General features: G+C 34.8%; 2 protein-coding genes and 1 pseudogene across 3 annotated transcripts; all 3 read right to left on the minus strand.

Moving 5' to 3' along the window:
- Positions 1–1,421, minus strand: LOC118063383 (BURP domain-containing protein 6-like; annotated as a pseudogene).
- Positions 1,422–8,180: 6,759 nt separating this feature from the next.
- LOC118063387 (uncharacterized) lies at positions 8,181–12,338 on the minus strand. Of its 2 annotated transcripts, none has more exons than XM_035077402.2 (9): positions 12,150–12,338; positions 10,963–11,045; positions 10,381–10,864; positions 9,904–10,287; positions 9,757–9,814; positions 9,583–9,666; positions 9,123–9,472; positions 8,815–8,926; positions 8,181–8,714 (listed from the first exon to the last, which is right to left on the minus strand). In XM_035077402.2, exons 2-9 carry the CDS (start codon positions 10,991–10,993, stop codon positions 8,619–8,621), a joined length of 1,599 nt encoding a protein of 532 aa, XP_034933293.1. In that variant the 5' UTR covers positions 10,994–11,045; positions 12,150–12,338; the 3' UTR covers positions 8,181–8,618. The 2 variants fall into 2 exon arrangements, with proteins under 2 accessions (XP_034933293.1, XP_073262799.1); XM_073406698.1 differs by lacking the exon at positions 12,150–12,338 and adding an exon at positions 11,829–12,138.
- A 1,468-nt stretch (positions 12,339–13,806) lies between these two features.
- LOC118063388 (probable manganese-transporting ATPase PDR2) lies at positions 13,807–26,373 on the minus strand. The gene is made up of 21 exons (XM_035077404.2): positions 25,925–26,373; positions 25,745–25,837; positions 23,877–24,079; positions 23,150–23,222; positions 22,833–23,005; positions 22,576–22,747; positions 22,008–22,112; positions 21,783–21,893; positions 21,597–21,683; positions 21,333–21,515; positions 20,883–20,933; positions 20,667–20,792; positions 19,340–19,419; positions 18,396–18,504; positions 17,841–17,969; positions 17,036–17,101; positions 16,822–16,893; positions 16,178–16,329; positions 15,928–16,039; positions 15,729–15,845; positions 13,807–15,236 (listed from the first exon to the last, which is right to left on the minus strand). Exons 1-21 carry the CDS (start codon positions 26,174–26,176, stop codon positions 14,136–14,138), a joined length of 3,567 nt encoding a protein of 1,188 aa, XP_034933295.1. The 5' UTR covers positions 26,177–26,373; the 3' UTR covers positions 13,807–14,135.
- Between the last annotated feature and the right edge of the window lie 790 nt (positions 26,374–27,163).

Genomic DNA, 27,163 nt, shown 5'->3' on the forward strand with positions numbered 1-27,163 from the left:
TCCAGAAAAAGCTTGACATGTCCAGTAGCTTTACCATTCATAAGGGAACTTCACTTCAATGTATTGAGTAACAAACGTAGAGTCGAGGATTACAAATTCAAACTTTGAATAGATAAGGCGGGTTTCTTAGGATAACCTTCTTATTAAGCAAATTGCTAACATCTTGGACAACAGCACTTTCAAGAAAACAAGGTGGGGGGCTACATGTATATGACAAACACAAGCAGCAACGACAACGGGGAAGGGACCGGAAGTAAATGCATATTATAAACACTTATGACAACTGGGCAGCAAACTTATTAAGGACCTTTGCTGATCAATACCAAGTTTTACCAATGATCATGGAGTCATTTTTTAATCCTTCTTTGGCACCCAAACCAGAGTATCGCTATCCAGAAAGTGACAAACAGCAGGTCCTGGCTTAATTTTGAGAACTTGAAACGCCATATGGTCTGGACTCCAAGCTGATGTGTTGAGGTGGCAAACCGTTACAGCTTTCACTTTTGTGCCATCAGCACCCACTAAGGGAACCTCATAAACTTCTGTGTCTGCGATTACATGGCAATAGTGCACTGCATAGGGATATCTCATCTTGTGACACACTGCTGCTTTATGATTTCCAATCATTGTCTCTTTGGCCGAAACAGTATACTCTTGCTTCTTGCCCGCGTCAGTGGAGAGTACGCGAACATTTTGGCCAAGCCTTTCAACATTAAAATCAATTAATGACTCCAGAGATGTAGCACAGAATTTTTCTTCTCCTTCCATGTTTGGCTCCTGATCACATCCTCCAATTTCATCTCTGATAACCTGAGCCTCTTTTGAGTTGACTTGTAGTGCAAAGTAGCTCAAAATCTCTTGTATTTTGTCACTCGAAAATGGTATAGACTCCGCAACCTGACGAGGCAGGAAACTAACCTCGGTCCCACTATTAGTAAAATGAATTCTCATCATTTTACCTGGATGGAGATCGTTGTACAGGTAGAATATCGTTGAGTCGGGGAGGGCAGACTTCATGGCTGTTTTATGCTTGACAGATCGATATCCTTGTTTATAGGTTCTTTGAGAAGCTGCAGCACTTACGTTTTCATTAGCGAATTCTGTGGAGATTGAAGGATAATGACCAGGTTGTAAGATATCCTAGGGCTTTTGGCAATGGAGTGTTGGGCAACCTTGAGTAGCAATACTTCTCAGTAGGTGGAGAAATATCGCTAGGGAGGAAGGTGGCAACATCCTTTTGTAAAGGGACAGTGTCAGCGGCCGCAGCCGCAGCCACAGCCACTGTCCTGCGGCTTACACCAATATTGGTATTGTCAGCGGTGGAAAAGTTAATGTGGAGGGAGAGAGTAAGAAAGAAGAGGAGGAGCAGTGCACAAGAATTGGCTGGAGACATTGTTTGAAACAAGTGGATTGAGAGATATTGGAGGGAGCAAGTGAGACATTATAAATAGAGGGGGTGAGGGAGTGGCCTTCCATCAAATTAATCGCACTACAAAAAAGTACAAAGAAGTAGAAGTTAATTATAATTAGTTCTAAGTAGTTTACAGAAAAAATAATTTTATCAGTATTTGTGGTTTCACTATATATTAAATTTGTATATTTCTAAGTTTATTTATAATTTATTGATTTTTTCATTTCATTTTTCATTTAATTTTATGTTCTACCTTTACATTTCATTTTTCTACTTAAAGATAATTATACAATGGAATATCTTTCACTTGTATCCTTCGTGATGCTCCCATAATGGTCACAATACACGTAATTTATAATAAATATTATAAACAGAGCTAATTACATCACAAAAGAATTCGTCGAGAAATATTTTTTTTTTCATGAATGCACTAATTTGGAAGTGGATGTCGTAGAAAAAAAAAACTCTATTTATAATTTCAAAAGATAAAAAATAATTATTTTTTTAATTAGTGAACCATGCATGATGTAGGGCACAAAATGGAACAATACCTAAAATGGTACTTGATTAACTAAATACCAAGGACTCGTAATTAAGTTGCCAACTTGCAAGTTGCTTTATCTTGTATATTTTATGTAACCAATACTTATCTTATACTTTAATGCTTGGATATATATCCTATAGTTTCTTTGGAGGTTCGAATTTCACTTTATTTGAATATTATTATGTATAGGATAGAATTACTTTCTATAACAATTCCCATAAATTAAAATTTATAGAAAGAGTTATTATTGATAGAACTACGAATTAAAAATTATAAGAACTAGAAGGAAATTAAAAGTTTCTAGATTGGCATGCCTCTAAGGACTAGATAGAAATTAATAGGTCAATTTGATTTAATCATGGGCTAAATTAAAATTTAATTATGTTTAAGAATTAATTTGAATTCAATTGAAATATTTAATTAATTGCAATGACTTAATTATAATTTAAATGAGTCAAATTAATTTTATTAAGGGTTTAATTGGTGAAAAATTATGTTTGGGAGCACAATTTGTGCTTAATTGAGAAAATTAAAATTTTAGGAGATCCAATTTAATTTTTGTCAAGTCAATTGATTGAAATCAAGTGCAAAATCACCAAATAAAAGGTCGAGTTTTATGGTCATTTAGGGATTAAATTGAAAAATAAAATTAGAGTCAAGGATCAATTTGAAAAATTAGCAGAACTATAGGGACCCACTTGATTGAAATCAGGGGTGCAATTGAAAAAAATTGAAAGCTTAATGGTCAATTGAGGGTCAAATTACTTGTATTCGAAACCAAAGACTTTAATGAAAAAGGTGCATATATGAGGCTTATATTAAAGTTTTTCAAGGAAGAAATTGCATAAAATTTAGAATTTAAAGTTAATTAGAGGTGTAAAAGAGATAAATCAGAAATCAAAGGATCAAATTGAACTTTACCAAAACAGAGCCGTTTTGTTTACTGTTCATTTTTCTTTTCATTTTTCTTCTGAAAAAACTACCGAGAGGGTTACTTTATTGATGCATTTAATACATGTACTTTCTACCGAATTTGACAAAATTTGCACTAAAATAATCACCTGATATTTTAATACACCCCAGTATAGTCTGTTTTGATCGATTGATACCATAACAGTCATGGCACCGACCTACAAAGGCCAACACAAGCAGCCTTTAACTGCCAAATTTGATCGTTTATGGTATCTACTTTAAATCAACGATTGAGATCATTTTTAGCCAAACCAAGGGTCAAGATTTGACACCATTAAAGATAAAAGATCCATCTTCCACCCCTATATATAAACAGAGATGGATTTAAGCCTGAGATATGCAGCTTAACTGGTCATACCCTATGTTTGCTCCCTAGAGGCCACCAATTCGAGTGCCACAAACCTCAAGGCCAATGAAGCCTTACATGATCATTAATTTCAGGGCCTTAAAGGTTTAGTCGAATTGCGCATAAGCTGGCCCGAACACCCATAGTTATAAAAAAAAATAAAGGTGGATTTCGTGGCCTAAGCAGGGAGAAAATCAGGTCCAAAGTCGGCCCAAAATTAGTTTTCCCTAGTTATCCTTCTCAGCTAACACTCCTCTCTCTTATTTCTCTCTTTTTGCCGCCTCTCTAGCCACTTCCACCTCAGCACAACTATGAACAAGAGTGGCTCGACCTTATCCACCAACCCATCTCCTCACCGACCATAGAATAGCCACCGTGAGCTCCTCTTTCTCTCTCCTCTTCAAGTTTCTTCTCCCTTCTTCCACAACTAACACTAGCCACCATTTCTTTCTGCAATGCCTCCTGATCCACTAATTAAATATCTTGATCCACTAATTAAATCTCTTGATCACAACTGAAACTCTTTTACCAAATGAGCTTCTCCTCCTTCCATCCCTCTCTCTTCTCCCTACAACCTACAGCCATTTTGGTTGCATGCAAAACGTGAATTGTTCACGTTCTTCAATATAATTAATTAGTGGTGGTGGGATGGACTTGATTCGGCCCACCCATTTGAGCTGGGTCAGGTTCAACCCATTTGGAAAAAAAAAAGACCAAATTCATTGGGCCAATATTAGTAAAACCCTTTTGGGCCGATAGTTGGCCCAAACAGGCTGGGTTGCCTTAGCCCAATATAATAATAATTATAATATTATATTATAAAAAATTATTTTCTCGTATGTTTTTCTACTGATTTTGTATACTATTGAGTTGTATATTTACATTATAAGATTCAGATCTAGTATTATAATACCTAGTTTTCTTTAAAATGTTTCTAAAAAATTATAAAAAATCCAAAATATTTTCATTTTTTTAAATTAATTTCTTCTTTCAAAAAAAAAATATTTTGTTTATACGACCAAATCCTAAAAGTTTTCCAAGATAAAAAAATTACATCTTTCTCATGTTTTAAAAATCTGAAAAACAATGGATATCATAACAAATTTATGATTATTTGTTAGGATTCGACCAAAACATCAAAAAACCTTCACAATCATTTTGTTCATTTTATATTAGGGTTTAGGTGTAGACTTTAATATTTGAGGGTGTAAAACTACACAATAAAATATACTCTAAGGTATTAAAGATACAAAGTGAAAAATAAATGCAATATTAATTTTGAAGCTTAGAACAATTAGGATTTTAGCCCAATAAGATACCAATAAGATATAGATTTTCTCATGAAAAAAGATCTATCTTGAACCTTAGAAAAAGACCAACGAGTAGAAACTTGACTTAGAAAAACAATCAAACAACAATGTAGTTTACCTCAGGTAAGGTGCACTATGGGTGATGCGTCTTCCCCTTACACAATTAGTCCTTTACTTAAACTCTTGCAGATCATAGGTTTCTTAGTAACCTTAATATTAGGTGGCAACTTCTGAACCCTAATCTTAATTTTATTATTAAACTCAAAAACCTTTTTCCTTTTCCCAACAACTATCCTTCTCAGGGAGGCACCACATTTTAGAGTGCGTCGTTCGACATTGCCTTGTGATGGGATGGCTACTCCACTGGGGAACACCTTGTCTTGTTGGACTAAGCTTTGCTTGTTTGATTATTTGCCTATTTGTCATGATCTGTTTAATTTTAGCTCATATTTTTACTACTTATTTATGAATAAGTACATCGGATATGGGTTAATGCCCTCATGATTTTGATTTCACAAGTAGACCAAATTCTATGTTAGGTGGGAGTAGTGACTTGTCTCATGACATTCAATCGAGGTTCAAATTCATGAAACATCCAACTATGTATTGAATATTTATTTGGTAATGGCAGTCACATTGTGCCCCAACTATTTCTTTGTAAACTCCTATATTGCCTTCATGTAAGGTAGTCACTGGGCAGTTCATAGATCTTTTAAGAATAGATAGAAAGTTTAGTCATTGGGTAGTTCATAGATCTATTAAGACCAGGTAAAAAGTTTACCCTCATATAATGACCCTAAAACCTTCCCTTAGAGCATGAACTCCCTAAATATTCATTCTGCATGGGCTTTTTCCATCCATACCCAATGTGTATGTACATACTTATGCATCAGGTTAAAATATAGGTCTCAAATAGTCTACAACACCTAACTTTGACTAAGAAATATGAAACATGAAGAGCGTGCACACCGTTATGTTTATTTCTAAGAAGAGTTGGAGTATTTAAAGCAAGTGTGGCTCACCTTGCTAACTTACTTGAGCAAATACTTGGAAATGTCTTTGGTGAAGGCGATTTATTTTAAGTTAAAATTCTTTTTAGTTTTGATTCTTAACAATTTAAAAATGTGTTAAATTTTAAAATTATATTTAGATAATTGATGTTATGTTTGTACTGTATAATTTAAAGTTAATTTTTATTTTAATTTAAATTGAAATCATTTATGTTGAATTAATGTTTTGAAATTTATATATAAAATGTAAAAGTGCAAGACCTTGGAATGAAATGCCAAAATACTCCAAAACTAAAATTTATTATAACAATAAGAAAAACAAAATGCCAAACAAAACATAATTGATAACCTTGATTAGAAATCCCTATCATAGCATATATGAATATCTCTTCTTCTTTATTAACCGCTAAAGGCTCCTTTAAATCAATTAAGTCTCTGACCGCTGCAAAACCTACATCTTCTTGTTCTTATACATCTTTAATTACGAATAATTGTGGCTCATACTCCACTTTCCATTGCATTCAAAACATAGGCCTTTCCCATGTTAATTTTTGAACTGATAGACTACATTTTAGATCAACTCTAGATTGTTCTAAGAAGTGGGTTTCCTTTAAATCTTATCGGTATTAGGCTTCCAACTTCAATAAACCACCATTAGGTTTTCCTCCTACATTCAAGCTAGCCTATAGGTCATAACAAGATTATGAGGATTTATAATCCTAACCCCAATTTTGATTTTCTTTTTCAGTATTTCAAAGAAAAATAAATAAATACTAAGAATCAAATAATCCTCGAACTTTGTTTGAAATGAGTTGGAATTGGGATTTATAGTTTTCTATTGTAGTTATCTACTTTTGGTTGATAAGTGCTTCCATAGGGTCATCATAAGCAGATGTCATAAATTGAATCTGCAAAGACTTCACAAAAGATTCCCAATTGGTAATGGCTTCAATTTCTTCTATTTCTGGAAACCAAACAATGTTTTTCCTATTACAGAGTAATATAAAACTGTTTTTGAGATCTTACCTAATAGCTTAAGTTTTGGGTTGAGATGGTGATGCAATAAAAAGCTAATAAGACAACAACAACATAAAAACCACTACAATGTTAATGAAGCAAAAAGAATTGCAGGTGTGAACTCTAAATTCATAATTTGATTCTCTAAAAATTAAATATATGGTTGCTACCTTTTTAAGAGGTTTACAAAACCTTTAAATAGGCTAGGAAAACCTATCTCTACTAGGAAATAACCTAAAGTCCAAAAACATCAAGGAAATTAAAATAGAATCCAAAAATTCCTAGGAAAATAACAAAACTAGCCCTAAAGAGCAACTTTTAGGCCTTATTTTGAGAGATCCAATGATTTAATAAGCAATAAAGAAGCTTAATAAAAGAGAAATGCCTATAGAATTTTCTGGAAAATTTTGAGTCATATATAATAGTTGGATATTATATTATCTCGATTTTGAGGTGTTAACTTAGTTTGGCATGACCAAACCTCTTCCTCTTGGGTAAAGACCTGTCTATGCTAGATCATCCACAAAGTCTACTTGGATCAGATTCTCACATGGTAATATCAGATCCCCACTCGAATACTTAGAACCTTTGGTTTCAATAAGCTCGGTTGCATCATATGATTCTTTGATATGGTATTAAAGCTTTGATAATCAAATAGTCATGAGTTTAAATCTCATCACTCCCATTATAAATAATAAAATTAAACATAAGGTGGTATAAGTTTATACAAGTTTAAAGTTTAAAAAGTTTTCACTTGAAAATATATCTTAGAGAGATATAAAACTATTCTTAAAACCTTACTTGATACCTTTAATTTTAGATTGAAACAGTTCTTTAATATTTTATTTCATATCATAAACAACCTAGTTGTAAAAAATATAAAAGAAGTTTGAGATCCCATGTTCACTTTCTTTGCTACTTAAATAATTCTTACATGATTGTAAAAAATATATGAAAGAGTAAAGTTTAGATTCAAAATCTCCCCAGCATCATTTGTCAATAAGCTTATAGTTCAACGTAAATAGTGGTTAAAATAATTTCGAGTTCAAACTCATATTCGCAATGGTAAGTAATTGTAGACAGTTTATTATAATGCAAAGACCAAATGATTCTTTTTTCTAAATTTCACTTGATTGCAAAACTTAAAAACTTGAACACATGCCTGAAATGCGATCCAAATTGATTTTTAAACCACACAATAAGCTCCTCCATATTAGAAGCTTGAGTTGTTCTGCAACAATATAAATTCACCGGACAGTAGGTACTCAGGGTCTCTCTTCCAGGGAACCGCAGACACAAACCTAGTCCCGATGAACGTGAACCAAGGCCAGCTTTATGTCCTGTTTTCTCGTCTCAAATCATACAAAAGTTAAATTACATACAAGAAGAGCACACATCGACCAGATGCCCCTTCTCTTGGCCTTTTGGTTTACTTTACAGCAAATAAAGCTAACAGGCACCGATGTGTGATAATGCAGCATCGGGCAAAACGGCCAAAACATCCCACAATGATGACATCCAACTTTTCTAAAAAATTGTAATAACTAATTATACAAGTTTGGCCGGCACAGATGAGGATAAACATGAGCTGCCAGTAGATTAACATAAACATAAAGGAGAGCAATAGTCATTAATCAATTACAATCCCATATCCTAAACAAAATAAACTTCTATAACCAAGTAGCCGGTAAAAAGGAATCCACTCCAAGGTGTCCAACTTCATCTATATCCCAAGAACAGTTAAGCGGGATCCCTACAATTAGCATCTCATATATAAGATATGTTTCATGTAAGCTGGTTCATTTGGTGGTCAAAAGGTCAGATGCCGGTCCTATTGCTTTGGATGATTTGGAATCAGCAAGAGCTCTTGTTTTAGCTTGTAAAGCCTGTACAGTATCTAAATATCTAATCCTGCTACTCTATGGGTAACTGGGTTTCTTCAAAATAGAACAAAAGATCACTAACATCCTATCTTTTCTATCTTCATGTCAAGGCTTCAGGAGAGGTATTACTTTGATGCCTGTAAAGTATTGACAGCATTGGAAATCTCAAGCATCTGTTGCTCCATCTTCTTTCTCCATTTTCCGAAGTCCTTGAACATTTCCTGCAAAGACAGTATATGAACCGTGTGTTTAATTGAGCTCATACACCATGATAGGAGATAGCACGCAATTTATTTTGCACTGGCTATTATCAAACGTCACCTGAAAAAATAAATTGTCAAGTTCTGTCTTGGAATTGGCTGTGGCAGATGAATCTGAGGTCATATTAGCTTTATCTTCCTCCATCCTATTGGGTACCACCCCCTGCATATCTCTGTTTATACCACAGAAGGGCACAACAAACCTCAGATCATTAATAAAGATCCTTTTTCCTTTGTGGAGGGAGGGGTGTTTTGATAGATTAGTTCAAACACAAAGCCTTCTGTACCTTTTCTCAAAATTATGCATTGAAATTTTATGTTCTCTACTTACAAAAATAAATAAATAAAGAAGAAGACAAAAATTATCACCTTTTCATTTTGGCCATTTCTTCCTTGAGAAGCTCCAGCTCTGTTGCACAAACAGGCTCCTGAGAGGGGCTATCACAGGGTTTCAACCACAGTTGAGAGGCATTGTAGGGTTCTTTCAATGAGGCATTATACCCAACATTAACCAAATCCATGTTCTCTAGCCATGGTGCAAAGTCTTCCCCTTGAATATTATCCAAGTTGGTGCTCTCCAACCAGTCCTCCCATCTTTCAGAAACTGGACTCAGGGTATTGCATTGCTTTGATGATTGCAAGCTACTTAGTGAATTTGAGATTTCCTTGACTTGTTGTTCAATCTTCGACTTCCATGCCATCATCTCCTTATACTTTCCCTGTCCAAAGGAAAATTCAAGGGCAATTGATTGAGGTACACTGACAGGTGCAAATAGTACATCAGAAGTTGAAGAAAGAATAAACAGAAGATAAGGTATTCCTGTGGTACCTGCAAACCACCCAAAGAACTTGAAATCTCCATCAGGCGCTGGTCTGTCTTACCTCTCCATTCCACAAATTCCTTGTAAATATCCTGTTGAAAGGACAAAGACTTCAAATGGAGCCCTATAAAGCAATCCTAATAATTATGTTCATTTACTCCAGATTGTAACTCAATATTTACCCCAACATGGTTAGCTTGATGTTGCTCTTGATTCTTGGATACCAGCTCCTCCATATCCCTATAAGAGGAAGACTTGATTATTCAAGGAAGATAGCACACCTAAGCTTAAATGATTAAGATTTTTATTCTAGTACTGTCTTTATTTACCTCGTCATTTTTGCCACTTCCTTTCTAAGCAGAGTCAATTCTTCAGCAGAAACAGAATCCAGTGGCGCAACACTACCAGGCCTCAACCAGGATGGAGGAACATAGTTTGGATCTGGCACTCCAGCCTCCTGCTTAATTTTAACCAGGTCAGCACTCTCCAGCCAATACTCCATTTTCCCTTGAGTGTTATAACACCGACAGAACCGCTCAGTGCCACCTGGTGCCACCTTACCATCAATGTGCTTCAGTAGATGGTCTAAGAGTCCAGTGTCACCAATGTGTTTACGAGCTACCATTCGCAGTGCTGACCGGGAAATGGGTTTCTCAAACACTGCCCCCTCAGCCTTCATGACCTCCAACATACTTTTCTCTGCCTGATTATACCTTCAAAACAGAAACACCATTCACTTCAAAAGGCACCATATGAAGTGTCAACCCAACTGATAGGAAGAAAAAGAATAATAGTTTACCATGTACCTGTCTACTGACCATCTATCCATGACATTCTCCTTTTTTACTGATATGGGATTCTCACGCTTTATTTGCTTACATTTATAAACAAGGCTAGTTTCCTTTGCTTTAGAAGATCTCACAGCTCGTGCTTCTCTGGGTTCCCGAAGGGCATGATGCTTCCTCTTCTTAGCTTCTGGCAACACAAGAGACTCAGTTGTCCTAGCTTCATCATCTTTTACTTCTTCTTTGACAATGGCAGATGGAAATTGAGGGTTATTCCCATGCCCGGTGATGGCAGATGGAATTTGAGGGTTCTTCTGTCCATGCTTGATAATGGGAGGTGGAAGTTGAGGGTTATTTTCCCCTGGAGGTGGATTGTTGTCAATGAACTCAATATGCCTGCTGATTCCCCATTGTACCATTCCAGTGCGTTTTATCTCCAACGAACACGTCCCTTTCCTTGTACTTTCTTCTCCACTGCCACAACTTTCAGGCGATTCTGAAGCACCTGCAGAAAATGAAGCACAATGAAAACCTCAAAAACACAACTGACTCCATGCACATGATCCCGATGTCCAACAGAAAAGGGTTTTTAATTTCCACTACCTTTGTATGACTGCGACATCAAAAAGCACATGATCCCATAGTCCAGAAGCACACGTTATAGTTAAAGCTTCCCTTCAAACTACCTACAAAACACAAGAAAAAAATACAGTATAAGCACTTTTACCCCTCCCAATGAATGAAAAACACAGCCATGAAAATCTTTGTTAGATTAAAAATCAACTACTCTTCATATAGATGCACAAGCACGCACACAATGCCCCCCATCAAAAACTTTGAAAACAAACATGATTACGCTGTTTCCTACAATAAATAATGCAGCATACACCATGCATCAATAATGAAATCTTGCGAGTTTTCACCATGCAGAAGCCATCAGGTTCAATCATATGTCATAGAAATGGTAAACATACCTCAAACAAAAAGAGAAAAGCAGCAATCAAAACATTAAAATATGTTGCACTTCGTAAGTATGCATTGAGCAAGGGAACCCAAAGGAAAGAAAAACGAACAATAAACACATTAGTAATTGCGTTCAAAACTTTTCAGTGTCGACATTCTTCGACAAAACAGTTTCTTCCAAACTTATATACAGATATACACACGAGTGTACATATATACTGATAAAAAAAGACAATTAAATGCATCACAAAACAACACACAGAACACGAAATCCAAAACAAAAAGCAAATGCTTTTAAGTCCAACGATAACATCACTTAACAAATCGAACTAAGATTCATTCAAGTTCCCAACCAGTGCAAACTAATAAAACAGCTTTCCAAAACACCTTGCCATCAGCATTTTTAAAATCATTCACATACTTCCATAAGCATCATGATCCCACCCTCCAACAAACTCTCCTTCAAAAAACTATAAAAACAAGAACCACCGTCTATTTTTCTTTACCTTTTTATTTCTTAGAAAAAAAAATCATGATCTCCACACCCATTCCCCTGTACTTTCCTCTTTTCCTCACAACCAAGCCACCAGAAACCCCATGCCCTTATCCCCATCACGCCGTCTCAGAAACCAAAGCACGAAGCAGCCACAAACAAAATCAGGGTTTAGGGTTTTACCTCAAAATTAAATGGTTTCTTCCTTAAACATTCATCAAGACATTGTTATAAGAAATCCTAAAAAGAACACGAAAAGGAGGGAGGAAAAATCGCAGAAAAAAAAAACGAAAAAAAAAAAGATCATAGAAAGAAACGGTTAGGGTTTGCTTACCTTAGTGTGTTGTTGAGAATTTGGTGTCTGTTCGATGGGTTCATGGAGATTTCGAAGAGAGTCTGGAAGGTGTTTGTTTGTTTGTGTTAGGGCCGACACTGTAGCCTTAACGAAAAATGTTTTTTCAAGAAAAATAAATATAGAAATATCGAAATAATAAAATAATACTAAAACCCTAGCCAAACCAACCGCCAATTTCTCCTCCTCTAACCCCCCCCCCAACCCGTAAAACAAATCTGAGTTTATTATTTTGGCCTTTTAAAATAATAAATTAATTTTTTATGTGCATGTAAGTCAGTCTTGTTAGTTTTAAAAATCACATGTTTTTCTTTATTATTAAATTCAATTCGGCCTAGTGATTAATTGATTATTTTGCTTAACCATAGGGACTAAGAACAGTTAACTCAAAATATTTCAATTTTTTCCTTTTTCCTTTTTCCAATTTATTACTGCAACATTATCTTCTTCTTCCTTTCACAATCATCTTTTTATTGCTGATGTTGAGATTGAAATTTAATTTGATTGTGACTGCCAATTTGGTTGTCCTCAACAAATTTGTTCAATTGTTTGAAGATAGGTTAAGATTAAGATAATTGTTTTTTAGATTAAGAGTATTTGAAATTTAGTATTAAATTTTATTTTTTAAAAATATATTAAAATATATATTTTTTTATTTTTAAAAATTATTTTTAATATAGAATTTATAAACATAAAAAAAATTATTTTTAAATTTAAATTTTTTTAAAAATTTTTTTTTTCCAAAACAAACATGAAAAAACTAAGTAGATTTATATTAATTAGCTGATAAATTAGGGACTATAATAGTTTAGTCATACTACACTTTTATTCAACCTATACAAGATTCAATTTTTTTTTTGTTATTGGGTTATGCTCTGTCTTTTACTTTATTTACTTCGATGTCAAGCAGGAAAAAAGTAAGCGGATGCAGAAAAATGCGGATATGCAGAAAGCCTGTAGGAGAGAGACGTTTTGACGGCAATTTTTGGGTAGGAGAAATTTGTAGGCTTTTACTGGCTTCTTCTCATTGTCCAAGCTTCACGAGCCGTTAAATTAGATATATACTTAGTTCCCAATCCAATTTATACATTTTTCTAATAAAATTGAATTGTGCTATTTTTCAATTACAGTTTGAAATTCTATTCAACAGTTTAAAAAAACGTTAATTTGATTTTTTTTTTATTAGTGAAAAACATAGTTTTTAACAGCTTAGCTAAACACTCATGAAAAGTGTGTTTTGGTAATATAATATATAATGTTTTTGTAAAATTATTTTTTTATTAAAAATATATCAAAATAATTTTTTTTATTTTTTTCATCAATACAATAAAATCATAATAAATAAATAAATAAATAAAAACCTCCAAAGCATCAATTTTATACTTTTTGAGGAAAAAAAACAGCATCCCGATTAATACCATTCCTAACAACACAACCCAAGGATTGTATTATTTGTTTTTTTCAAAAAAAAAACCTAATTGAGCTAATTTGCTAAATATTTTTTTTTTTACCAAGAAAAAATATTCTGCAGATTACAAGCACCAATGATCGTCATCAGGCATCAAACGCCCATAAGCATCTTTTCTTTAAAATATCTTTACAATTGCAAATATGTTTAAGGAAGTACAGGAATTAAATATTTGAAGAAAGAAGAAAGCAGCAGTCTCCATATCAAATCAACTTGTACGAATGCAAACATAGTTTGAAGTTCGAAATTACGAAACAGTGCACAGACTCTCACCTTCTATTCCACGCCTCCTTACCCTGTATCATGTTTTGCTCAAGCGGCAAAAATCAAGGAAAAAAGCTTCATCCTTGTCCATGGTAAAATTGGGTCATCATCAGACAAAATTCCCACCATGTAATCAAAATTAATGGGATATATATATTTGTTACATATCATCTTGATTCTCCTATCCATGCTATTCTCTAAATCCAGTGACTTGTATACCAGTTCAGGTTCAGGGTTCAGACATGTTTCTTCTTCTCTACGTTAGCCACAGCCAATCGTTGACGTTTCTTCCAAGCTGGAATCCTACCAGGGAAAGCCCATTTCAGCAGCCTCTCCCATGTATAGCAGCTCAGAAACATGAGAACAGCCCAGATCAAAAGCTTGTTCCTCAATTCTGGTGGCAAGGGCACCAATTTCAACCAGTCATTCAAGTTCCTGAATAGATCAGAGGTGATCACCGTGAAGAAACCTGAAGCAGCCAAGAGGGCGTATAGGAACGGTTTGCTTTCTGTGATGCTCTGGTTGAAAGGATGACCGATATAGTTCACAGCAAAAGTGGCTAGCTGAAGCATCATGCTCACCATGTATGAAACAGTGTTGACAAGATTCGGATGAAAATTAGAGTCAGGCTCGATGCATTCATCAGGCATGTATTTCTCAGCACTTTTCACAGATGACATCAAGAAAAACAGGTGGATAGCAAACTGTCCCATGAGAGAAAGGAAGACGTAGAAGCAGAAAATATTAGGGTGGGGTCTTTCAGCTGAAAGTGTGGGAAGGGGCCGTGCTTGGGAGATGAAAAGGAAAAAGGCAGCAGTGAAGACGCCACTGATTGTGGCCTGCACATCACCAAGCTTGACGCCATCCAGATACATGACGCTCAACACATATGCTGTAGCAAGGCAGTTAAGACCAAGTATTTTAAACATCTGGAGGGTAGTCACTAAAGTACTTCGACCCTGACGAATTATGTCTGTCGTGGGGGCAACCGATGCATGCTTTGCTGTGAAGGGGGAAGCCATTGAGGCATCTCCGAGCTTGACAATGGGGGCTGAGCGACCATCACCCTCCTCGTTCATCTCTTCCATTAGCTTCTTCAACCTCTGTCGTTGCATTTCTGCTGGTGTCAGATGACGGTTACCAGCTGATTGACTAGGAGAATCTGATCTTGATACAGCTTTACCTCTAGAAGAGCTTTCTCCATTTAAATTACTATCTTCAGGCTTCGGTTTTTTTGACTTTGCAAGCTTGGGAGTTCCATCTTTAGGTGTTTCTGATGACTTGTTTCCACTTTGTGTTGGAGGCACTGCATTCAACAATGCAACTCCTACGTGGGCCTGAAAAAAATATATCAAATATTTATATTTCTCCTGCAATTTCTGGTTTTGGTACTGTGAAAACAGTTATAATGCTTTATTGCTGTTTCCTTATAAAGACTAAACGAGTTTTAGATGCCAAACTTCTTGTTTTATCTTCCCAATTGTATATGCATCCCTAAAGGAGGTCTACCCTACCTGAGCTGAAATAATGAATTTCAATTGATCCAAAAATTAAAATCGTAATTAAGAAGGAAAAAGGAAGAACCCTGGTTTCGTGGACTACAGGGATGACCATCCAAGAATATGATCAGTAAGAATTAAAAGGTGTTTTACGAAACTTATTCATTCACAAATAATTGGCAAATGTGTTTGCATTTATTATCATCGAACTTCAAACCAAAGATCAGTTAATAATTTGCTATGAACTTCTTATCCACACATCCAGAAACAATACGTGCATGATAAAATTGGATAGATTATTTACTCAAAAAATGAAAGTGGTGTACTTACCTGCTTTAGAGCACCAACATCATTGGTTCCATCCCCGCACATCAGAGTGATCCTCCCAACTGTTTTAAAAGTGGTCAAGATAAGTTCCTTTTGCTCTGGAGCAACTCTTGCAAAAACCTGAAACCATAATAATGGACATGCATCATCAAGATGAAACCATCATGGAAAATGATACCCAGATAAAAATGTGATTTAAAACCTTGACATAAGGGATGACTCGTAGAACAGCAGAACTCTGTTGCAACATTTCAATGCAGTCACCTCCAATACAGAGATCATGGGTCTCTGACAATTCTTCAGCCTCTTTGTCACTGACATTAATTGCATTTTGTTTTTCTCAGACTAAAGAATAAAAATTACAATTGATAGAAAGAGCAAGCAGGCTATCAGTATGTAGCATAAAGCATCAAAATAGACTACCCCCCCTTTTCAAGAGATAATAAGTTTACCCATAACTAATTTTCTCCATTTCATCAGGCGATATCCACTCATATCCCTGTCCACTCCTTGATGGACAAAGAATTAATGCTGGTTTTGATATGATATGCACTTGGCTAGCAACATGGCAAGCTGTCAAAGCTTGGTCACCAGTGATCATCACCTGACAATAGAGAAACAACATCATGTGAGCGCTATTTTCAACCAAATAAGGAATGTTTCAAAATTGCAGATACTCAAATTCCATTTATTGAGTACTGAAATATTGTGCTTAATCCACTAGGCTAATCCCTTAAACCCACAAGGGATGCTTCTTGAATCCATTAAAAAGAAGTTTAACATCTAACAAAAGATAGGTTAAAGCAACTTAAGCATACATGCAAATCCAGACAAAGTAAGCCCCATGCCTCATCACAAGAACAAATGAATGACGTGCATTTCACACTAAACTGCAACTTATTGCTGTAATTATTCCTACAAGACATAAAAATCTCTAAATAATAACAAAATATTAACATTAATAATTTAACAAAACAATTGGTGGAAGTATTTTATAATGCATCAAGCAACCATGAACTAACATGTATGAATAAACAAATTGTTCCAATCATGTTTAGATTCAGCCAACTTAAAATAGTAAGAAGTTGCCACTTACCAAGTCATGAGACGAATTCTTTAATTCAGACAAAACAGCAGCTGAATCCGCTCTTATAGGGCAGTTAAATACCTGTTATTACCAGCATGTAAGATGACAAGAGTACAGAAAGTAACTACTAATAAGTGAATAATTAAACAAGAGCCTTTTTTTTTTGGTCTAGAGTGGGGTATGATATAACTACTGCAAGAAAATAGAAGGATTTGTTGCTTACAGCAAAGCCAGCAAATGTAAGACCAGTCTCCACTACATCTCTATCCAAGCTTCTAGCTTCACCAACCTTCATGAAAAAGAAAAAAAAAAAAACAAAAAAACAAGATAGGATATAACAACTTAACGTGAATACACATTAAACAATTTATATAATGAGAAAATCCAAATAAAGCAAGCCCCATGCTTCATCACAGGAACAAATATGTAATGTGCGTTTCACACTAGACTACAACTTAGCACAGTAACTATTACTCCAAAAATGACAAATTCATTTTAACTACCTGGGACAATTTGCTGCTTGAATTAACCAGGGTAAAAGCAAAAGTTTCAAAATTGGCATTATAGAGAATTAAATTGATGCAATAAAGAGAAGAGATAACTAAAAAGAAGACAACAAATATGTAAATTTCACATTCCTAAATCTCCAGGGATGCACAAGCCATGTAATTCAATGTGACCTTCCAAAGAAAACAAACACGAGTGGAAATAGATGTGATACTTTCACATGAACGATAGTACAGTTTTATCCCATAATTGTATTTACCAGTTAAGACTCAATGTACCCTCAACATCTAGCATTATGAATAACAAAACAATAACATTGGGAATCCAATAGTCATATTAGATGTGCAGGCAGCAAGACATAATAATTTCTTTCATGAAGAGTAGGTTCTAACAACCCTTTTCGTGGGTAGGTCAGAAAACCAAGTATCAAGTACATAAAACAGCCAAAATCAAAATGGAAGATACTCACTATTTAAGTAAACATCAAGGAGAGAAGAAAGCAAAAGGTATCAGAAACTTACTGTCATGTCCGGAAGGTTCTTGAAAGCAAGGGCCAGAACCCGAGACCCTTGACGTGTGTATTTTTTATATGTATCAACATATGATGATGGCAGATCAACAAGTCTATCCTGGATTGTTTCAGGAGCACCCTAAAAACACCCAAAAACATCATGATATTACCTTAAGGACAGTAAGATAAAGCCTGCTATAAAATCTGCTACTGTATTTCTCATATTATTGTATTTGCAAGACAAGGAAATAAAAAAAATGATCAATAGTCAAGCAACAAATAAGAATGTTGGGATGGCAAAGAATTTGCAAAATGTTTGTCATCATGTGGCAGTTGATACCTAGGACCATAATTAGATTAGCTTTCAATACGCTCCTTTGTGAAAAAAATAAAAATAAATAAATGATAGTAGTCCAACTAAGTGATTGAAATAATTAAAAACAAAATAAATATTTGCAGACTCGTTTGCGCAAACAAACAGGTCAATAAACCTAAATCTGCACATTGCTAGTCAAATTCGCTCAAGCACATCAACTCATACAAAAACCATAAGCAACCAACTGACCTTCACGAATGCCAAGAATTCCTCCTGTATGCGAACAACAACTGCCATTCGTTTCAAATGAGATGCAAAGTGGTGTCTCTGGACAATCTGAACAGCATTACCACCTCCTCTGCAATTAATAAGAATGGTAAATAATTGCATTGAACTTGATAATGAAAAAACCCTCAAGCATAAGAATGATTTGTAGTATGTTTTGATCTGTTTTTAATGTCCTTTCATTTTCTCCATTTCATGTCCTCAATAGTACATACTTCATGTCTACATGGTTTACCTCCATATAGCATTTTCAATACATTTATCACTTGTCAAAATATAATTTTTCAGAGGAAAACTGCAAATTTCATGCACTCAGAAAAATAAATAAACCAATATATCTAACACATTGAAACTCCCTCCTTATAGACCTCTTAGAGTAGATGGTAGCCTGGTACACTGACTCATTGGATTACGATCCACAGTTTGTTACAAAAAAAGACTCTCATGAAACCATTTGTCTTCCCCACTAGCTACCAGCTAGTTGTTTCACAGACTTGCTCATCTGAGCAATCCCAATAGACATGATAGTTTGTCTGTTTATATGAGAATTGAAAACCAGTTTGAAACTTATTAGTTGAGTGATCTTCTCCGATTAGCTAGTTTGGACCATAATTAGAAAATTTAGAATGTTCCAAACAAAAAGCAATACATGAAAATGAACTCAAACTATAGTGCAAACTCGTCATTGCCTGCAATCAAGTTCCCTTCTTTCTTTTTTTTCTTTTTTTTCATGACTTGTTTCCCTTCAATTCATTTTCTTATAATAGCAATAGAATATATAAATTTTTTTAACAGATCAGGAGCATAGAAGATCTCAACCAAAATATATTATAGTCAGAGATTAAGCAGACAAGAAAAGGACATTACATAAATACAAATGAATCCATAGAGCACTCTGACCAACTTACTTCTTGGGCATGGCCTTTTCATCAGATTTATAACTCCAGTCTATTCCCTTCAGCGCAGCCTTCTCAAGTGGATCACCAACCTGCAAGCAATTATGAAAGTGTAATATTATCAAGGGACAATAAACATATTGAGAGGGTTTTAGCCCATTTCACATAAATGCTAATATCAGAAAACAATTTGCTCATGCTAACTGGAAAACATTACAAGCAGGGCACTTCACGATGCATCAAGGACAATGAATAGCATGCAATTTGGCTTTTCTAGTGGGAGAAAATAGAGAAGAACGCTGAATTATGTGGTGCTTTCAGTAAAATCTAGCAGCTAATTTCCAAAGACCTCAATGAGACTAATTCCAAGCAGTATCATTTCATGTTTCATTCTCTCAAAGATGTGTTCAGCAGAAACAGCTCACACACTGCATAACGGGAGGAAAGCTTGGAAGCTAATAAAACAAAATGATAAGATGATAATGGATACAAACCTAATAACCTGATGCACCAAAATTCTTACAGGGCTGTGTAACAGCCTAGCATTGATGACTGACCATAACCTCCTTTTTACTTTTACATTTTCCATCCATTTAAAATCCAGAATTAGTATGAAAATGTGAAATAATAAATCTGATCGAACTCCTTCCTTGGCTTCTAAATGATTCTCAAAAAGGTTAGGAGCCAGAAGGTATCTATATAGAGATCTTCAAAGTTGATTCTGAGTCCAGTTACTAGTTGTGACAATCAAAGGAGGATCAAGAAGAGGATGATTCAAATCTCATTCAAACTTCAATTTCCTTCAGAAAAAAAGAAGCAAACACCTCTTTAAAAGTGTTAATTTCATGCAAGCCTTAAAGTCTTAGACGCAAAAAAAAAAAAGCCAACCAAGTTCATTATTTATCAAATGACTACATAAATTACACAGCGGAGCCAGCTCAAATTCTGATTATAAGAAAATGAAACCTTATTAACTGTGAAGTTTAGAGTGTATTAAAATAAACTTTATCTGAGCCCTAATTTTTGCATCCATACATCGATAGAGGCATTTTTTTCTCTATCAGGTGGCAGAGTACAGTGGGGGAATAGGCCGCAGGTGATACACTCATTATGGGAATACAGGCCTTTGTAAAATGTGCACATCTTCATAGATGAAAATTACAACATAAGGAGATTCAACTATACCATAAGTTTGTTTATATGCTGTAATCTTATGTATTTCAACTAAATTTCTTTCATCCAAGGAAAAACAAACTTAAAGGTGAACTGATGGAAAGTGGCTCACAACCAAAAATTCAGGGATTCTAGGAACAGTATGCCAAAAATTATGTAAGCATACCAGCTTGTTGTCCACAAACACCAATGCGTGACAAGAGGCCAAAATCTCAGCTGTACAGGCAGGCACTTTGGTCATATCAGTTTCTAAATCTGTACTCTCTGTCTGCCCAACAACACCACAGAACTCCTGCAAACCAACAGGAAGAAAGCAATTTGAATAAGGAATTTAATATCAATAAACTGATGCGCATAACATCACATTATGTGAGAACCGTACCATGTCATCTGATGTGAGTGTTCCAGTTTTATCAAAACAACATATATCAACCTGCAGACAAAAATGATGATAGCAATTAATATAAGATAAAATATAGGAGCATAAACACTAACATTCACTGTGCCCCTGATCACCATTAAGGAAACAGCTTCAACATACAAACAAGAAAAAGTGTTTGTCATAACAAGTACTGTACAAGTCTATGAGTTGATATTTATAGGCACGTGTTCAGTTTTTTAATAGGCTGCAGTTTCTTGTTAAGATACACCAACTCTAAAACCTTTATCATATCTTGAAAGCGAAAGAAGAATAGCAACCCAACTAAAACAGGCATGGCAACCAATTCATTCAGAAAAGTAAACAACATTGCTGATTTAATGAGAAAAGTAGTGATTGAAGGACTGACAAGTGAGAGAAAGAAAGGATGACCATCTGACTGAGTTAACTTACCTTTCCTGCAAAAGGGATGCGAAAAGGTTCGGTACAAAATATTCCACGCCGAGCCAATGCAATAAGAGATGTATTAACTGCTATTGATAATTCCATTGGCAGCTCAGGTGGAATCACAGATGTTATGATAAGTGAACAACTTAGGAAAAGCTTGTACTTGCTCCTTGTGGGATCCTCTAATCCCTGCATTAAGGAAATCCCATTAGCATAGGGCAACTTGTACAGTATGCTTAATAGTACCTCGAAAAAAAAAACATCACTTGCCTTTTTAAGTACATAACCAGCAGCAATGATTGCAAACACAAGTAGAAATAGTATGAACAAACCACTTTCCCAACTGTTGGCAGTAACCTTCAGCAAGTACAATAAAAAGATAATTAGAGGACCAGAATCAAAACGTTTCAAGAAAGTTTCAGCAAACCTTACTCAACTAAGAATTAAATTAAGTACCCTTTCTGTGGAAAACAAAATGGTCCTCATCAGTTTCCCTTGACTCGTTTCAAACCCAGTTCGTAGAACAACAGCTAGACAGCCGCCATCGGGAGCCCTTAGGGGAAAGGTCTAAGTCCATGAAGAATTAAGGGTATCAGTTGAAACTGTAAATACACTAAAAAAAAACTGGAAAACAAGTGCTCAAGAATTCAATAAGCAATGTTGCTAATTAACACGACCAACCTTATCTGGAGTATGCTGCAATATTTTAGTCCCGCCAAATAAAACGTGGTTCTTATCACGTTTGGCTGATAACTTCTCCTCAGTTCCCCTACCCATGATTGAAACCTAAAAAAAAAAAATTCCGCTGTCGGAAGTTCTAAGAAGCAAGGGATTTAAACAAATACCAAATATAAAAACCCAGCAGCCTAGGAGATAATTGCTAGCATAAAAAAGACTTTTCTTTATCCTTTTGTTAGACAAAACATAAAAGAGCATCATGTCAGTCTAACAAAGCTGCAGACAAAATATTATTCAATTGCAGTAACCATTTTTATATGAAAAAATTTAGGCTTCATATTAGAACATTGTAATCACAAGCATTAATAAATGAACACAAATCTCACAAATGGCCTGTCACATTTTTTTTAAGAAGGGCTAGTAACAATAAAATAGCCTATTTGTCAAAGCACAACAACCCAAACATAAAACCTCCATCCAGATCCTCGCCCACATGCCAAATCTAGTGTCAGATAATCACATTTCAAAAGCTCTTAAAACAACATTTATTAGAAAACAGAAAAGAGACTACCTTCCATTGGGGAGTAGACTCGCCTGTGAGAATGGCTTCATTCACAATGGCACTTCCAGCCAATAGAAGCATGTCAGCTGGTACAGACTTGTCTTCCCCATTCTGACCAGAGGAGCGTCCAATGGAGACAACATCCCCAGGTAAAAGGTCAGTTCCAGAGAGTTTCACCCACCTAAAATCATGTTGATGGCATGATTCCACATATCAACCATAATTATGATTTACAAAAGCACTCAAATCACATAAAAAATACATACTTCCCACATCGATGCACCATTACAGTCTGGGTGTCCACTCTAACACGTCTTAGCTCGCTTAGAGTCTTCAACCGACTCTTTGCCATTGTTGACTCAAACATGAACAGCATAAAGAGGGTGAACAAGCTGTAGTACCAAAATTCATCCAAGCACCAAAGTCCCACACAGAATACCTATACAGATACACATTGCAAAAGCCAGAGGAGAATGTCAGAATGAAAAGATAAAAAGGGTAAAGCATAAAAAAATAATACAAGTTGAAATAGAGTCCTAATAATAGAGAAAAAGAGAAAAAGGATGAGGATTAAGGATAACACCTGAAATACAAAAAAAGGCTCCATGCACTGCTCTTTCAATAATTTTTGGAATGTGGGTTGTGGATATTCAAATCTATAAAATCATAAACAATCCCCATCAAGAAGTGGAACAAAATAAAAACACAGATAAACAATGCTTCAAATGTTCAGGCATGATGAAAAATTCATGATATTATTCCAGGGACAAGAAAGAGCTATGTCGAATCTTTATTTAATACATAGAAAATCTAATAGACAAACAATTCAAGACATCAAAAGTCCAGCAATTAAGTTCCATATACAAGGGATTAAATTAAATGCATTTGATGTAGTAGTTTTAAATGAGAATGTGGAGAAAAAAAAAAGTTAGATCAGGATTTGATAGAACATAGAATCTAATATTGTCATTCCAAATGATAAAATCCCTCAAAAGTTAATTTGGTTTTGCTATCCTTAACAAGCATCAACCAAAAGTTAGTCCCACTGTTCATTTATTGCCATTAATACTGCAAGGTTATTAGAAATGAAAATCCAGAAAAATAGCAGGATCAAAGGAACTGGTACAGAGACACTGGAAGCAAGAAACAAACTGACAACCAACAAGGAAAGAACCAGTTAACAATGAAATGGAAGGACACTTGGGAGACCTTTTCCCATGACAAGATTAATATACTGTGGTATCCTTAATTTTATAGATCACAAATATTGGACATACAAATGAATGAAACAGAAAGATAGAAAAACTCACACATTCCGTCCCCATTTCTCAGCAGCAGCAGCTACCTTAGCCTCAGAGCCATGGCCAGTGCTTTTAAGATAGTGGCCAAATGTTTCCTTGGTAGGGTAAGGAAGCTTGCAAAATGTCCCATTCTCCTTTGAATAGATGAAACACTGCTTTCTGAAATCAAAGTAGAATTCTTCCAGATCCCCTGGAGTTGAGGATGCTGCTGACTATGAATGCAAGTAAAGGAAATTTTCAGGGAAAAACAAAGAGTAGGTGATAAAGCGAAGTTATACCCATATAAACTAGAAAACTCAGTATTGATTAATCTTATGTAGTTAATATAATTACTCTCAACTCCTGATGCTGCCTATGGATTTAGATTTGACTTTGGGTGCATATTCAAGCAAGGGATAAAAGGAGATATTCAGCCAAGCTTAAATTCAGTGAGATAAAAGCTTAAACAATTGGTTATGCAAGTTGGTTTTAAGTTTTTTCAAGCTATTTTCACAGATGTTGTTTCTAGTTAGTATGGTCAAGGGCAATTCTATAAATTCCTGGACCACAGGAAATTTAGTGGTATGGTCAGACATTTATTTTCCTGCTTTATTTCTTTTCTTAGTCATTAAATAAGTGACTTGTTTATGTTTCTTAGATAGGAATCCTCATGCTTTACTACATAGGAATCCAACTGGTTAGCAATAACACAAGCCGATATAAATATGCTTCTGGTATTTCAATGGAATATGACCAAATTATTATGAATAATGTTCTGCCTTTTACTTTGAGAGTGCGATGCTTTCCTCATCAGGGAGTGTGATTCCTTAAAACCCCAGTGTGATGTTTCGGTTCTTATTCTAGAAGTGATTCCTTAAAACCCCAGTGTGATGTTTCGGTTCTTATTCTAGAAGTGATTCCTTAAAACCCCAGTGTGATGTTCCGGTTCTTATTCTTGAAGTGATTCCTTGGATCTATTAGTGTTAGTAGTTTTGTTTCTTTTTTCTTAAATTTATATACTCTCAGACTTGGGTTTTCAATTTCTAAAGCCCTAAAACATTATAATCTGCAACTCCAGCAGTAAAGCAAATCAACTACAAACTTCCACAGGATCACCAAATGTAAGTTGTAACTTTTGCAGTCGAATCTAGGTCAACCATCCAGTGCAAAACTCATTTTTTAAATCATGCAATACTTTTGAAAAAGTCATATGACATTAGAAACAAGCATATTTGCAAAATGATGATAATGGCATTTTTAAACATGACATAAAAAGGTTAACAGAAGTTTATTAATTTAAACTTTTTGATTAGGACATTGTCCTGATTTAATTCAACTTGAGACACTATGTCGACCAATCAATGTAGACCAACCCTCCACTACCAAAGTTCAGAAAAATCACAAGATCCCATCGATAAAAACTCCAGCCAGATGACCCAATTCCTCACCATGAAATTTCAGAAAATGATTTTTGCCCTTTTGAGCATTTGTTCCCATTCAAAATATATGATATTAAATGAAAAATATTCCACCATACCAGCACATGCATTGCATTCAATTCTATCCTTAACTCCCTTGAAAAAACAATTCGTGAAGTGAATCCATTTTTAGCTTTCATCCAACCTTCATCCTCACCACCTCAAAAATCATCAAACTTTCATCAAATCCACTTACAACAAACTACATTTCCCTAGCAGTTCAAATACCATCACCACCATGAGCATACAATTCTTCTATCATTCTATAGCTGATATCATTTTTCACTCCCCCGAAAAAACAATCTGCAAAATGAATCCATTATTATCCTACATCAACTAAGAACATCCAATTATCAGTCCAATCTACCAACATAGAGAAAAAAAAAACCATTGCCACTTAAATAAAAAAAAAACCCTTACTTGTTGACGAATATGCAATGGCACAACTTCTTTAGAACCAGAAAACTTCGCCGGCGTAACTTTACATGAATCCGCAGCATAAATATCATTAACCTAAACACAAAACCCCCAAATCAAAAAACAAAACCCTAACCAAAGCCCCAAAATCCAGAACCAAACATACGCAAACAGCCATATTACCTTACTATACTGAACAAAGCACTTGAAATCAACAGACCAGGCAGTGAAAAGCAAAGCCAGAACATGAATCGAAACGAGTCCACCAAGAACAATTAAAGCATCAACAATGTCAATGCTCGGCACAATAGTGACCATCCAAATCGCATACAGAATTGCAAATGGCAAAATATCTAATCTCCATGGCCATTTCTTCTTCCTTATCAAATCCACTCTCTCCACTACTTTCCCTCCTACATTAAACCTCAACACCATCGCTGTCCAGGATCGGATTAAACCCTGAACAGTCCAAAAAACTAGAATTAGAACCAGAAAGCGCAAGGCATGGTGGTAATTGGGCTGAGAGAGCGGTGCCTGAGAGGAGATCGGAATCGGTTGCGACTCAGAGTGTTGAGTTGTGATTCAGTCGGGTTAGTGGAGGAAACTCCCTAAAGCGTAAAGTATTGATAGCAGTAACGAATTTGAGACAATATAAATAAAGCACCCAAAGTTTGAGGCTTAAAGCAATTATATTATAGTCCTTATAGTTTGTACACATTATTAATTAATCCTTATAGTATAATAAATAGCTAATTAGTCCTTATCATATAAGAGATTATAAAAGCAATGATTGGCCAATGACCAATGGTGACCATCTTCAATTTAATATCATTATTGTTTCTCAAAATCTCATCTAAATTTCAAATCTTCTATTTATTTTTATTTTTCTAATTTCTCAAGAAATAAATAAAGAAAACATATAGAATTGATGAAAGAACTAAATATCAACGATTTAAAGGGAGACATGATTGTTTAATTCATACGTGATGATGATAATTTTTTATAAAAATTAAAATATTATTTATAAAAATGAAAGTATAAATAATTTGTTAATAACTTAATATTATAAAAAAATTTATAAGGTTACGAGTTAATTTTTATTTTTAATTGGATTAAACTGGATTAATTTAAATCTAATCTTAGTTAAATCTCTAATTAACTCACAGACTAATTTAAATTTTATAATTATACCTCAAGAACACTAGGAAGGTGAGATGAGATAAATAATGTAGCTAGCAAGGTTTTGGAATTTTACATACTTTATGAGCATATATAAGTGCAAAATTGAAAATAACATTTGTTATTAATTAATTGAGTTTGGGTGCCCAATTCCTCTGATTTATTTCATTATGATTACAAAATCAAATTAAATCACATGATCTTTATACTTTATTGTATTTATAGGCATAAATGCATCATGGA

This window comes from Populus alba, chromosome 19 (assembly GCF_005239225.2).
Source record: "Populus alba chromosome 19, ASM523922v2, whole genome shotgun sequence".
NCBI lineage: Eukaryota > Viridiplantae > Streptophyta > Magnoliopsida > Malpighiales > Salicaceae > Populus > Populus alba.